The following is a 15196-nucleotide window of genomic DNA, read 5'->3' on the forward strand; positions in this document are numbered from 1 at the left end:
CAGACATCTTTGATTCAATGTGTCAAATTCTTCGCGTGCAGCTGAGCTCTGATCCACTGACAACTATTCTGGGCATTTTTAATGATGCTGTGGGGATAGACAGTGCAAAGCCATGTTTTATATCCTACTGTATTATTTTTGCAAAGAAGCTTATTCTCACTCGTTGGAAGGAAAGAGACACAACTCCCTTAAAGCTCTGGCTTATGATGATGTTGCAAATGCATTACATCTGGATTGAACACAACATACTCTTAGTGACAGACTCTCCTCCTTCAGTAGAGTTTGGGTACCCAGCTCTACATTTCTGCAGCTGTAACCAGCAGGTAGTTTTTAGGCTTCTCATTAAGACAGACTAGCTGGACAGCTGGGACTGTGTGTGTGGGAGGCTGTTGTATCACATAGTGTTGCATAAAAAAAACAATTACTGATTCTGTAAATTCCACTCTGTCATACAAACATGTGAACAGCTCAATAAACATATCTGGGGTGGAAGAAGAACTTGCATGACCATAAACAGATTTTCATTAAGATAAAATAAACGCAGTGAACATAACTGAGATGGGATATGTAATAATCTGACCTGAGACAGGCTGGAGCAGGACTGCAGAGATTCCCTCCATCGCTCCAACACCGTTTTACTGACTCTACCACAGTCGCTGCCATCTGACACACACACAGACACACACAGGTAAGACCACAGTGATTTTTATTTTTAAAATAGAAACCCGGCTCTACTGAGAAATGTAGAATATCAACCAGATGATAATATTATTAGAAGACAGTCATACCATCACTGGCTTGGTCCTCATCTTTCTTCTTTTTGTTCTTCATCTTATGGTCCTTCTTTGAGTCTTCATCAGCTGCAGATGTGAAAGAGGCAGTTGTTATGCGGTAAACATAAGTGGAAAGGTTTAGTACATTTAAACATGTAGCTCTAATAGTTTTGGTGCCACCAACATTTTGCCCTTTCCTGCTCTTCTGTCAGGCAGTCACCTTCACTCTCACACACCATTTACATGCGATCATGTAAAGAAACTCACCGAGCGGAGCTTTGAGGAAGCGTCTCTCGATGCCTTGCTCAATGTTGGTAAGAGCCTGAGCCAGGATTCGTACAGAGTTGCTGACCACCTGAGGAGTTCCACTGCCGCTGGACCCATACGCTGCAGAGCTGTCAGACTTCACCTCCTGAAGCCTGAAGAATAAGCAGCTGTTTACACCGCACACAGGAACGTTCAGCTTTGAACGCACGAAGACTGAAACCCTGATTTGGACACTGGATCATCATGGCCAAACTACGCACCTGTCTCTGGCTCTCAGGTGGGCAGAGTCCACCTCCATGGCCTCCACTCTTCCGTTCATCCCCGTGTTCTCTCTGCCATCAGAAGCGAGCAGCTCATAATTTCCAGCTTCTAACGCCAAGCGCCATACCTGTCTATCCATCACCTGAACATCAAAAGAGAGATGAGTCAGCTGTGGCTTAGGATACCCATCCTTTACCATCGTCAGCAGGAACTCTCACCTTCAGAGTTCCCAGAGTTCCCTGGTGGATCCGGTCCTCAATATCCAGCAGAAGCTCTCTGAGTCTCACCTCCATCATAGACTCAGCTGCAGCAGTGCATTCTGGGAGTGCCTGGGATGACTCTTGATCCTCTGGGTAAAGAAAAGGTGTGAGTGATTACTACCTGCATCTGAATAATATTTGTAGTCCTAATGTGCACCCATGTATTTAGGCTCAGGCTCTCTTACCTGTGTGCTCGTATTTGTTTCTGTCACAGCTCTTCAGCAGGTGCTGCAGCCTCTGTCTCTCCTGCAGCAGCGCCTCCTTCAGGCTGCTCTCTCGGTGACCTCGAGGATTCAGAGCCTCGATTAGATGATCAACCTCCTCCAGTGAACTGTAGAAGGACCACTGGTTGGACTGGTTGATTGGTGGGCTGCAGATGTGGAGCGGGGCGGGATTTGAGGCGGCACTTTTTAGTCACGTCACCATCAGAAAGCTGTGTTATGTGTGTAAAACTAACTGGTTCACTCCCAGTATAAAATGTTACCTACCCTGTACTAGCTGCTTTATCCTTGGCCATTTCCTCTCCTTTCTCCACCTTGGTGGTGCTTGTGTCCTGGTCAGGTTTTGGGCTAGGCTGCAGCATGTCCTCGGTCAGGCCGAAGTGGTCTGCCTCCACAAAAAGGGCGGAGGCTGAAGGGAACAGCCAGTATCGGCGATACAGACGATCTCTACCCAAAGGCAACAGGCAGGTGCAGGCTGCAGCTTTCTGGATGCGTTCCTGCAGCTCTCTGACCTGCAGTGACGACAGAGCTGGATCAAACTGAATTCTTCTGCTTTTTAGGCTTTTGTCATTCTCACTAAGAAAGTTGGCTGAAGAAGACGCCACGAAAAACAAAAAGTGCTTTATGAATACAGACATGTTCACACACACACACACACACGCCTCTGAACATCATTAGTCCTGTGTGCTGCTCAGTACCATTCAGTATTTATTATTTACTGTTGTGTGGTTGTTGCCATGGTTTCCCTGCTGTGTTGTTTTCTTTCTGCTTGTTGAAGCAGATTTTCAGTCTTTTCCCTCTTCTCCTCTTTCCTGTGCCCCGGTTGTGTTTGTTCTGATTGTAATAACTTAAAATAAAAATAATAATAAAGACTGAATAAACTAAGACAATCAAGTGGAACGGTAAATCATCCACTTATAATTCTGATTGCTACAGGGGGAAAAAACGCTGGTTTTAAAAGCAGTTTCAAACGCCTGGACTTTGGCAGAAGGCTTTAATTAAAAGCCCGTTCAGATCAGACGACAACAAGAACTAGGATGTTCAAAGAACACTGAAGTGTTGGTGACTGATATAGCTGCTGTATGACGGTGCTGTGCGTACATGCTCTCTCTTTGTATCGATGACAGTGTGAACAGCAGAACTGTTCCCGACTCCCTGACAGAGAGACTAATAACCAGCGTCTGTTTCTGACCTTCTCCTGCTCTCTCTCCAGCTCCTCTGCCGTCAGGCTGGTGGGAGGTTTCAGGTCAGACGCCGTCTGCTGCTGCTGCTGTTCTTTCTGGTTTCCTTTGGCTGGAAGACAGAACAAACACATCTGACTTCAGACATTCACAAACGTTATCGTTCTTCCTGCTTCTTCTTGTTGTCTTTTTCACCTTTCATTATCTTGCTGCTCTGCTCCTCTTCATTTCCAGTGTGATGTTCTGTACACGAGTCACTGCAGAACAAATACAAGAACGTTCTGATATCTGTCAGAGACTCAATGAAAACCAGTAGGAAGGCAAATAAAATCAAAGATTTTATAATATTGACCTAAGTATTGCTAACACGACTGATGGAGTGTCATACACTTGTGGTAAAGATGCCCTTTTACTTGGTTTTTACCAAGACTGTAACCGACATGTGAAAGCCAGCTGTTTATCTTAAGTCTGAACGTTTCAGGCAGAATAAAATGACTTTGCACTTCCCAGTTACTGAAGGAGGCAGTTCACTAAAGTTACGAATGTCTGCAGTTCCCTGCGTACCCATTGGTCTGAAGTCGTCCCTTGAGCTCCTGTTCCTTCATCTTCTCCTCTTTCGCCCTCATCCTCTGCTCCTGCTCTCTCATCTTCTCCTCCTTACGGAGACGAACCCTGGAAGTACACAGCAGGTTAAACCGGTCATGTTCAAGCTTTGACTTTTGTATATACGGTCATGTGTCCCTGCATGTCTGCATTGTGAGCACACTATATAGGAGTACCTTTGTACATCCTTCTCATTACATACGGGTTCTTTTAACTATTGTACATGATGTATAATGTTTTTGAAGGCTCAAAGTGGTTTGTTATTTTTTTGCCACAGTTGACAATGTAACAAATTACATTAACTTATGCACTGCATTGCTTTTAATGTGCTCCCGATCTGCTGATCTCCTTCTTTTTGGCGGCTCCATATTGTGCTTACATCTCTGTGCAAGCTCGTGACGACCCTCCGAATGTGTCTTTTCAACAGCTCGAATCATTTCAGAGAAATGGGACCTCGTTTATCTTTGGTCTCGTGATGTGAACAGCCCTTAACGTGAGCTCTATTTGGATACGCCGCCCTTGCTCAACTCATGGCTTCAGTGTCAGATGTCCTCAATAGGCCACATGAAAGGATGAGGCAAGGTCACACAGTGGTTTGACCCCAAACCTCTAGTGGCCACTCTTTTTTTCACACCTTGGCTCATGTGATGAGGCAGATGATCAATGGGTCAACGACCCTCGAGGGGGTTTTAATGCCTGGGACTCTCCACCGTTTGAGAGAGGTGAAACGTTTTCATGACAGAAAAAACAAAACTACAAAATTTGACAGGGTTTCACAGGCGGGTGGTTATTTGTCCTCATCTGTAGGACAGACTATGAAGGAACTGGGTCCCGTAAACACTGCAGCACAGAAGCCTGAACCAGTCTATTAACCAGTTCTGGTGACTGAACATTGATTTCAATATTGACAAATCTACACTGCCCGATAGATAACCTTCACTCTTCAGCCGAGTTGTGTGTATTTGTTGGTAAACTGTGCCCGCCCGTGTGCATATACCTATGTGCAGCCTCCTCCCTCTCCCTACGGTGCTGCTCAGCTCTAATCTCCCTCAGTTCGTGCCTCGCCGCTCGCTGCTCCTCCACACAGTCTTCAATCAAGTCTCTGCTGGACGCCAATGTCAGCACCTTCCCCACCAAAGCCTGCAGGATCCTCAGCTTTTCCCCTGTAGACAGCAATGCTGACTGATGAAACGTGCACACAGCACTATCACTGTATCATTATCTGATCTGTTACATATTCGCTGACTCTTGAACACAAAGCAGATGGTATCTGACCTGGGGTGAGGTCATACACTGCCGTGGATGACAGCTTCTTCAGCAGCGCTGGATCTGCCAGTCGCAGCTCCACACAAGGGTCGTCCATTACGGTGAACCCGCCTTGCTTCTGGTAGCGGAACTTTGCATTCCCGTGGTTACAGTCAGCACCAGATGCCAAAATGTGCAGGCGCAGGATTTCAGACAGCGTGCAGCTGTCTAGGTCGAGCTGCTTCAGACTGCAGCCCTGATGCAGCTGAGGCCAAGCTGCAGCCAATGAGGCGATAGCACTCAGAGCCGAACACGTGGGGTCAGAATCGTCATCCAGAGCGTCTGTCAGGTCTGAAGGCACATGCATAGTAAGAACAAAAGACACATGACACAGACTGTGCACACATGCATAGAACTGAACAGGACCGCTGAAAAGTCTCACCATTCAAAAACGTGAAAAGTGTGCATGTTCCTCAAGTGCAAAATTTAATAAAAGATTTTAAATTTCCCCTTTTCTGTTTCACATCCTGACTGAATCGACCAATTACAGACAATAAAACTCAACACAGCTTAACAGTTGGGAAGTTTTCGGGGGCTCACATTCTTCCCCTCTTTTAAGTGTGGAGAGAATTTTGCTGTGATGCAAATGTTTACGATACGATCGGCATGTGTAACACATTTTCAAATGTAAAACTATTTCCATACATATGCCCAAACCTGAAGAAATATCGATCATTTACACACATTTAAGTTCAGCTTCATGAATCTGATCATTTTCTCTTTCAAACACCTGTCTGTGTGTACAAGTGTCCACTTTATTTACAGTAAACAAACAAACACAGGTACACAGTGGAAGGCCCGGTGTCCCCATGTTACACTGGGACTTGAACACAGCTCATAGAGAAAATGATCAGATTCAGATACTGGGACAGCTTGTGGGTGTAAGGTTTTTCTTGTGTTTGTCAGTTTCCTGTAGTGTACTGCTAACAAAGACAGCAAGTGTGTCTGACCTTCAACCTGGTCTGCAGCTACCTCTTCCTGCTCCTCATCTAGAGCCTGAAAGATGGCTGTCAGGAAGAAAAACAGCAGCTCACACAGAGGACCCTCAGGATCAGAACCCACCAGAGCCTCCTCCAGAACCTCTGTAAGGAGACAGCAGTCAAACATCGCAGTCAGAAAACTGGAAAACTGAACAATAAAGGTCCTGCATCTCTGTACGTTAGAACTAACTCAGTGTTTCACTTTGATATAGGTATTTGAAATCAAAGTCCCTTCTACCAATGACTGAGTAACAAAACTGTAGAAGTTCTAAATAAGTTAAAGAAAAGAATTTGTCTGTTCTGCAAAAAGTCTGATGGACTTTACATAGAAGAAAAGAAAATGAAAGAAAAGGCAGCAGATTATAAATGGCCTGTATTTGTATAGCACTTTACTAGTCCCTAAGGACCCCAAAGCACTTTACACATCCAGTCATTCACACACTGGTGATGGCAGCTACATTGTAACCACAGCCACCCTGGGGCGCACTGACAGAGGCGAGGCTGCCGGACACTGGCGCCACCGGGCCCTCTGACCACCACCAGCAGGCAACGGGTGAAGCATCTATAATTAGAACCTCCTTTATCTACATATCACTTTAGCCACAAAACAGCCCAGCATCACACGTAACCAGTCTGGGAGCAGAGTACAGACGAGGACACACTGGAAATGTTGTTAAACAGAACAGTAACACAGATTTTAGAAACATTCATTTTTAGTTGGGTTGGTTATTGTACTTTGAACATAGAAACAATAACATTTCACTGAAACTGAAAACTACCAGAATCAAAACGATTAGCCCACTGATGGCGACGAGCATCCTTGTTGCTGGATAACAGATGCAGCATGTTCAGCCCACAGGATTTCAAAGGAGGCATTTCTTTACCAGAAGCGATGTATGTACTGTCACCTCTGAAGACAAAGCAATGACCCAGACCCAGTTTTGCCGCTGACAGCTGAAGGTTTTCTCCTGTCGTCATGATTCCCCCCACCTTGACTAGATGTATATCAATTTCCTGCTTTGTGAGCGACTCTTAAATCCAGCCTGATTAGGATGTTTTTGATATGCTGCTTTCCAAATAACAGGTCAAACCCCTGTCAGAGTTTCTGTACTTTGGGTAAATTGGGGGATAACCCCTAAGTTTAAGCTTTGAGCATTACCAAGTTAAAACCAGTGTTGGTCAAGTTACTTGAAAAAAGTAATCAGTAATTAATTACTGATTACTTCCCCAAAAAAATAATCCCGTTACTTAACTGATTACTCATTTTCAAAAGTAATTAGTTACTTAGTTACTTTTTAAAAACACGATTTACAACCTGAAGAGGTGATAAAGTGATAGATCTTTCAGCCCAATTCTACTTTTTCTGCATAATCCATCATACAAAATGTAATCAAATGGAAAAGTCTCTTTTTAAAACTTGTTTTATTAGTTTTAATCTTTTAACTTTATGCATCAAGCAAACATTAAATTATCTGCAACATTCTCTGACTGGAAGAAATTAGTTTAACATTTAAACCTATTTTCTGCACATTCCAGCACATAAAATAAAATATTTTTGTGTTTACACTCAGTCTTTCAAATAGATGCAAGTAAAACACAGCAGAAAATAAATAAAGTCAAAGACTCAGCGGTCCTGTTGCTCTATTTTCACCTGTAAAGCAGGAGTGGGGCAGGCGGAGGGTTACCCTGGTGCAGGTGTGCCGCGGTCAGTGGAAGAATCCGCGAGTTTCTCTGTGAGTTTCCCATTACGTCGTAGCTACTCGGTGCTTGTTGGAAGTTTAGGGGTTTTTTTCGCTGTAAAAAGAAGTTTTCTTCCCACGCACAGCGGACACTAATGTTTTTGTCACTTTTTATGGAGTCAAACTCAAAGTAAGGTCAGTACTTCCACGCTTTAAACGCTGCACGCTCATACTCTCTCTGCACTCGATATGTGATCCATTGTTGATCTGCACACAGCTGTTGTCACGAACGTCGCACTCGCTTACGTCACTGTCGTGAGACACTCTCGCAAAAAACTCACGGTTTTAGTAACGCAGTAACGCAGCGTTCCTACGGGAAAGTAACGGTAATCTAATTACCGTTTTTGCAATAGTAATCCCTTACTTTACTCGTTACTTGAAAAAGTAATCTGATTACAGTAGCGTTACTGCCCATCTCTGGTTAAAACACAATAAAAAGGACAGTTTTTCAGGAATCTTGTATTTTTAAATGGTGTGCATATAGAAATAATTTATTCTTTATAAAGAAATCTAGCATGTTTAGAAATGCTATGTAGAAAATTCATGGCTCTGCTGAAGCATTTGTGAACCTTTCACTGGAAGAATAATTCTGCCATCAACTGCAAAGAGCATGTAGAAGTATTCTCACCCAGAGAGACCCCATCAGGGAACTCATCCTTCAGGTCAAAGGCCTCACCAAAGGCCTGCAGGAACTCCAGAACCATCAGAGCATCTCCAAAGAGCTCTGCTGGAAGCCGGGTTTTCACTGGAATTGGCCTTGGCAGCTCCTGGTGGGAGAAGCAAAAGAGGAACACATTCAGTAAAATTATAAATCACGTCAGCAGTAATGACACCCGTGACACGGCTATGTCAATCAGAGGTCATTAAAATCAATCAGTGTGTAACTTTGCCAAAACAATGTGGGACTCTGGTCTTCTCTGGTCCCCTCCCCAATTAGACCAGGAGTCACATGTTTAGTCACATGTTCTCCTTAAATTGCTGTCTGTCTAGGTGGTGTCCAAAAAACCATGTGGGCTTTATAGATAAAGCATTATGGCCCCGCCCCTCAATGAGCCTGGTTCTGGTTTCTTCCTGTTAAAAGGGAGTTTTTCCTTCCCACTGTCACCAGGTGCTTGTTCATAAGGAGTCTTGTGATTGTTGGGTTCTGTATGTATTATTGTAGGGTCTGCCTTACAATATAAAGCACCTTGAGGAGACTGTTGTTATGATTTGGCGCTGCAGAAATAAAACTGAACTGACTCAGTGTTTACAAAATGAAACAACTGAAACTTGATTAATGCTTCTGTAGCAGTGACCTATACTGACTTCAGTGCCACGTCACCACAGACAGGAGGGCACAGACTACAACAGACACCGTCCTCTGATTTACATTAGACCAAGCTCCTTCTAAAAGCTTGTCTCACGGCTCCTCAGACAACAACAGGCACTACTGAGTCACTCTCTCATGTAAAGATGACAGTGCATGGATAAATGCAGGCATATGCCGTCAGTGAGGAACAGTGTAACACAAAACAATGAGGAAGTGAAAGTTTCCTCATCCCGAGTATTCAGACACAGCATTGCATTTGCTAATGTTTCTTCTTTTAAATGTGACAACTGTGTTGTATACTGTGTAAATGACGTCCACTGGCTCGTTCCCCTGGACCAACACTAAAGTTTCAGTCAACACGCTTGTCCAAATGTGCTCATGGCAGAGGCGGTGCATTCACTGACCTTCAGGTCTTCACACTCCATGTCCTCTCTGGGTTTGCTCCAAAGCTTCAGCTGCTCTGCGTATTTCTTCTTCTCCTCCTTTAACTTCTCTCGTTCCTGTGACTCAGAAAACATGTCTCAACATCATTCCTGTAATTTTTTCTGATGTGCAGCTTTAATCATCAGACGTGCAGCTACATCTGATGATTAAAGATACTTACCCGGTCTTTCTCCAGCTTCCTGCGCTCCTTCTCCTCCCTCCTCCTCTGCTTCTCCTCTTCAAACCTGCGTCTCTGTTCCTCCCTTAGCCTTTCCTTGTCCTCCCTCTCCCGCCGCTTGGCTTCTTGCACCTCCTCCTTTTCTTTCTTCAGTCGCGCCTTGTCTTGAGCTGCAGCCACCATCTCCTCCCTCTGCTGTAGCAACTTCAGTTTCTCCTCTGCAGCTTTCAGTAGAGACGAACTCGCCTGAAAACAACGTTTACATGCTTTATTTCTACACAAACGTAACATTTCAGGTTTACCTAATGAGAGTAAACCGCAGACACCACTGACACTCATTCCTGTTATACTACAGTTTGAAGGGTGCACACATGTACTCTTTGTCTAAGGATGACGTTTATGTAACCTGGACCAAATAAACCTTTTCATCTTGTGGATACAGAAACTTTAACACAAACATGGAAGCTAACATGTGTGAGTGGTTTCCTCAAAGATCAGCCTGCAGCAACAATTAATATCAAGACTTTTGAAGAGTTTGCAGTTTTTAATGGAAAACATAACAAGATAGCAGCGTGTCAGGCTAATGTCACCAGCTCACATTTATAAACACAACGTTTAAGTAGAAGTTGTTGTGAAACTGTGACGTTTCAAAGAGAGCATGCATGGCGTGCCTGCCCGGCTGATTAGACGCTTAAAAACACTGTGGACTAATCTAATCAGATTTCATTGATGTACAGCATCAGTGTGATAATCCACACAGCAGCTACTTCTAATGACTGTCAAAAAGCTGCCACTAGATAGCAGCAGGCCCCTCTGCCTCTCGTTGGTGCGACTAAATGCAGACATCAACCCTCACTCTTCCCAACGCCCTGCAGGAGCAAACTCAACTCTACACCTGGAAGGCTTTTGGCAACCACAAGCCTGGACTCACCCCCGTTTCCTGTTTCTCGTTAACGGCTCCATGTTAAACTGTGCTGGCGTCATCGTCACTGCTGCTGTTGTGATGTCAGCGTTTTGCTTTAACACCCGTGTGGGCCTGATGTTGCCAGACTTTTTATTTACACTTATGGAAACAGGCTCCGTCTTGACAAACTGACCAGATATTTAAAGATTATGTCACTACATTCTCTGCTAAAAAATATTAAAAGTGTATTTGGTGAAGCACAAACAGGCTATTTCAAAACATCAAGTATAGTTTGGGTGACTTTTACACGGCCGGTACAACATCTGCCCCAATTTGTCGATCAATGTCAAACTGTCCCCTCACTGGTCAACAGCACAGAGCTGCTTCATCCTCTGGGGTCGCATCCAAATCACTCGACCAATTTAAGATGATATATCACTGAGGAGCAGTCACACCAAGTCTCCATTTCAACTTGTATATAGTTTGAAGTCCGCACCTTCAACACAAGTTTTTAAAATTGTGTTAATGGGCCAGTCAAACCAGAGTTATACGTGGAATATATGCGAAGCTTTTTCCTGAATACTATCATCATGTTTAGAGCAGGAAGGACAGGCTCACAGGCGCACTCTGCTCGCACTGAACCCGTTTACTATTGGTGGGAAAATGCACCACGTCAAACACAAGAACAATGACATGACCACGTCATATTTGGTTGTTTAGGAAGAGGAGAAAGTTTCAGGAGCGAGTGAGTTTTAGCGGGATTTGAGACGAGAGATTGGTGCCACACAGTGTGTTTGGAGTGTAGTCGTTTGTTTTGTGTCAGAACAATGAAGACAAACCAAATGTCACAGTCGCTGCCAAAAAGCCACCAGAGGCCGTTTGCAGTGTAAACGCAGGGGAGTGATACACCTGCTGGCAGGCCTGTGATTGGCTCCTCTGTCTTGTGTTGGACAGAAACTATTTTGTGGAGTGGCACAAATAAATTCTGTGGCAGCGAACTGTTCTGTCATTTTATTTTTAGTAGTTTGAAATTGTTGTACAAAAAAAGACACTGGCTGCATTTTTAGGTAAATGGTTGCATATAACTTTGCTGTTTTTAAAATCTGCGGATATGTTTTTAAAACTGAGACTTTCTCGTAGCATTTCATGATGATTTTCGCATTTTCTTGTGATTTAAGATCAACTGTATTAATGTCAGAATGAAAAAATGACTGTAAATTCAGAAATCAACCAGTCTTGGACTTGGATGTGCCGACTGTCATTCCCATTGCTTCACACTCGGCCGCAAACTGCTCCAGTGTAAGCTGGAGGTCATAACTTGATGAGGCCAACGTAGTGAACTTCGAACCGGTGAACGTCTACCGCCGCACCACCCAGAGCATCCTGACCAACTGTATAACAGTCTGCTACGGGAGCTGCTCTACCTCGGACCAGAAGGCGTTGCAGTGAAAACCACCCAGCGCATCGCCAGAGCACCACTTCCTGCCATAAATGACATCTAAAGGAGGCGGTGTCTGAAAAGGGCTGGGAAAATCATCAAAGACCCCAGTCACCCATCACATGGACCCTCCTGCCCTCTGGGAGGCGCCACAGGAGCCTCCGGACTAAGACCACCAGGTACCGGAACAGCTTCTTCCCCACAGCTGTCAGACTCCTGAACTCTGCCTCCTGACATCTGACCCACGTTAACACATGGACTGAACATACGCACACCCACAATCACCTACACACACACACCCACAATCACCTACACACACACACCCACAATCACCTACACACACACACCCACAATCACCTACACACACACACACACACACACACACACACACACACACACACACACACACACACACACACAGAATGGACACAACAAACAAATGGACACAACTCATACACACAATAATAACATGGGCTGAACCACCACTCACAACCACCAGCACTTTATATAACCACTGTGGAAATTAGCCACTCTCACTGATCTAAACTGCACTACTGTAATGCTGTACAGACAGTCATTCTGTACAATGTGATAATTATAGTTCTACAACTGTTTAATAAAACTCAATTGTATATCTAAAATCTGTATAGTTTTCATACGCATAACCTGTCCATAGCCTGTGCACTCACTACAGCTATAGCCTGTACATACACTCAACAAAAATATAAACGCAACACCTTTGTTACTGCTCCCATTCCCCATGGGATGGACGTAGAGACCTAAAATTCATTCCAGATACACAATATAACCATCCCTCCCAAACAGTGGTCACAAATCAGTCCAAATGTGTGGTAGTGGGCACATCTGCTATATTGAGATAATCCATCCCACCTCACAGGTGTGCCACATCAGGATGCTGATCTGACATCATGAGTAGTGCACAGGTGTACCTCAGACTGCCCACAACAAAAGGCCACCCTGGAATGTGCAGTTTTGTCTCACAGCAAAATGCCACAGATGCCACAAGCAATGAGGGAGCGTGCAATTGGCATGCTGACAGCAGGAATGTCAACCAGATCTGTCGCCCGTGCATTGAATGTTCATTTCTCAACCATAAGCCGTCTCCACAGGCGTTTCAGAGAATATGGCAGCACATCCAACCGGCCTCACAACCGCAGACCTCGTGTAACCACACCAGCCCAGGACCTCCACATCCAGCAGGTTCACCTCCAAGATCGTCTGAGACCAGCCACCCAGACAGCTGCTGGAACAATTGGTTTGCACAACCAAACAATTTCTGCACAAACTGTCAGAAACCGTCTCAGGGACGCTCAACTGCATGCCCGTCGTCCTCATCGGTGCCTTGACCTGACTCCAGCTCGTCGCCGTAACAGACTTGTGTGGGCAAATGCTCACATTCGATGGCGTCTGGCACGTTGGAGAGGTGTGCGCTTCACGGATGAATCATGGTTCACATTGTTCAGGGCAGATGGCAGCTGAGAACGTCCCAGTTCTTGCATGGCCAGCATACTCACCGGACATGTCACCCATTGAGCATGTTCGGGATGTGCTTGACCGGCGTATACGACAGCGTGTACCAGTTCCCACGAATATCCAACAACCTCGCACAGCCATTGAAGTGGAGTGGACCAACATTCCACAGGCCACAATTGACAATCTGATAGACTCCATGCGACGATGTGTTGCACTGCATGAGGCAAATGGTGGTCACACCAGATACTGACCGGTTCTGGGTCCCCAGACCCCCAATAGTGCAAAAAACTGCACATTCCAGGGTGGCCTTTTGTTGTGGGCAGTCTGAGGTACACCTGTGCACTACTCATGATGTCAGATCAGCATCCTGATGTGGCACACCTGTGAGGTGGGATGGATTATCTCAATATAGCAGATGTGCCCACTACCACACATTTGGACTGATTTGTGACCACTGTTTGGGAGGGATGGTTATATTGTGTATCTGGAATGAATTTTAGGTCTCTACGTCCATCCCATGGGGAATGGGAGCAGTAACAAAGGTGTTGCGTTTATATTTTTGTTGAGTGTAGTTATAGTATATTCATAACATGCCTTCATACCGTGTACATTGTAACATTCCTATAATAGATCCATACTCTGCAATATATCCATATTACTGCTAAAGCACTTCTGGATGGATGCAAACTGCATTTTGTTGCCTTGTTCTTGTGACATGTGCAATGACAATAAAGTTGAATTCTATTCTATGCACGAAAACAAAGCTGAAATCCTGAAACTACTGAAGTGGAGATCCACCAACAGCTGGTTACACACCTGCTGATGGAAACTATGAACAGAACTAGGGCTGTGCGATATGACCAAAATCTCATATCCCGATACAAGACATTTATCGTCCTGGCAACGATATAAATCACAAAAATTTAACATTTTCTGTAAATTCTGTGAATCTCTGGCAGCTCGACTTGCGTGAAGTTGTTTCCAGCTGGGCGTCGTGCAGCTGGAGTCGAGTGTTTTGACCGATGCATGAAACGATACATTTTTAGACGCAAGTTGTAACGGCCGCCGTTTTCTTTCAAAGTTTGAGTCTAAGGTTTATTTTTTAGCACCTGACGGCTCTTTTTTGCTTCTCCTCCGTAAACTCTCTGCACACTCTTCAAAATAAACTGAATTACATGCAAAAGTCTCAACAGCGTCTTGAGCTTTATGGTGAAAGGTTTACGTGGAAAACAAACACGTGGACGGCGGAGCCACGCGATGGTTTTACCGTCACTATTGCTAACGACAACACGTACAAACAGGCGCTTGTCTGTCCGTAGTGTGGTTATATTAAATATAAGAGAAAGAGAGAACTTTAAGAAATTAATAAAGTCACTACAGTGACATCAGAACATGAAAAAATATTGCTGTAAACAGTTTATTTTGCGACACCACGAAACAAACGACAGACGTTTTTATATCGTCATGCGATACATATCGTTATATCGAACAGCCCTAAACAGAACCTGTGACAAGCAGCTGGAAGTCCACTGGGAACAAGTCCAGCATACAGCAGACATTCAGACCAAGTTCTCCCTGCATTTGTATGGGACCATTCCTCCTGAATCTGAGGGCTGACCAACACGTGGACTCACCTTTCTGCCACAGATTTTCTTAAAGAGCCAGAGTAACTGGGACATATAACCTCAGATCTGGGATACAAACAAACTCTTTCATCGACCTTCAACCAAGGATATGTGGTCCTCCTGTGGACGGTGGGCCCACCGGAGAGGGGACCCAGGTAGCTTCTTTGGCTGGGCCCCAGGGGCTAAGAGCCAGCCATCAGACTCTGAAGCCCGGCTTCAGGGTAGGACCCCGTTA

General features: G+C 44.7%; 1 protein-coding gene across 3 annotated transcripts in view; it reads right to left on the reverse strand.

The window, feature by feature from the left end:
- The window catches only part of baz1a (bromodomain adjacent to zinc finger domain, 1A), a 39168-nt gene that overhangs the window by 16852 nt on the left and 7120 nt on the right, over nucleotides 1-15196 (reverse strand). For all 3 annotated transcript variants that reach the window (XM_085258143.1, XM_085258144.1, XM_085258145.1), the window contains 16 exons: nucleotides 9504-9746; nucleotides 9304-9399; nucleotides 8219-8357; nucleotides 5822-5953; nucleotides 4842-5162; nucleotides 4564-4729; nucleotides 3528-3635; nucleotides 3159-3220; nucleotides 2975-3075; nucleotides 2050-2294; nucleotides 1747-1931; nucleotides 1520-1650; nucleotides 1301-1443; nucleotides 1041-1192; nucleotides 789-860; nucleotides 581-663 (listed from right to left, as the gene is read on the reverse strand). In XM_085258143.1, the coding sequence (XP_085114269.1) occupies nucleotides 581-663; nucleotides 789-860; nucleotides 1041-1192; nucleotides 1301-1443; nucleotides 1520-1650; nucleotides 1747-1931; nucleotides 2050-2294; nucleotides 2975-3075; nucleotides 3159-3220; nucleotides 3528-3635; nucleotides 4564-4729; nucleotides 4842-5162; nucleotides 5822-5953; nucleotides 8219-8357; nucleotides 9304-9399; nucleotides 9504-9746 (2379 nt within the window). The remainder of the gene's footprint in view (nucleotides 1-580; nucleotides 664-788; nucleotides 861-1040; nucleotides 1193-1300; nucleotides 1444-1519; nucleotides 1651-1746; nucleotides 1932-2049; nucleotides 2295-2974; nucleotides 3076-3158; nucleotides 3221-3527; nucleotides 3636-4563; nucleotides 4730-4841; nucleotides 5163-5821; nucleotides 5954-8218; nucleotides 8358-9303; nucleotides 9400-9503; nucleotides 9747-15196) is intronic.

Source organism: Mchenga conophoros, linkage group LG19 (assembly GCF_057382185.1).
Source record: "Mchenga conophoros isolate Kocher_MC1m ecotype Shallow Benthic linkage group LG19, M_conophoros_male_GT1.1, whole genome shotgun sequence".
Classification (NCBI taxonomy): domain Eukaryota; kingdom Metazoa; phylum Chordata; class Actinopteri; order Cichliformes; family Cichlidae; genus Mchenga; species Mchenga conophoros.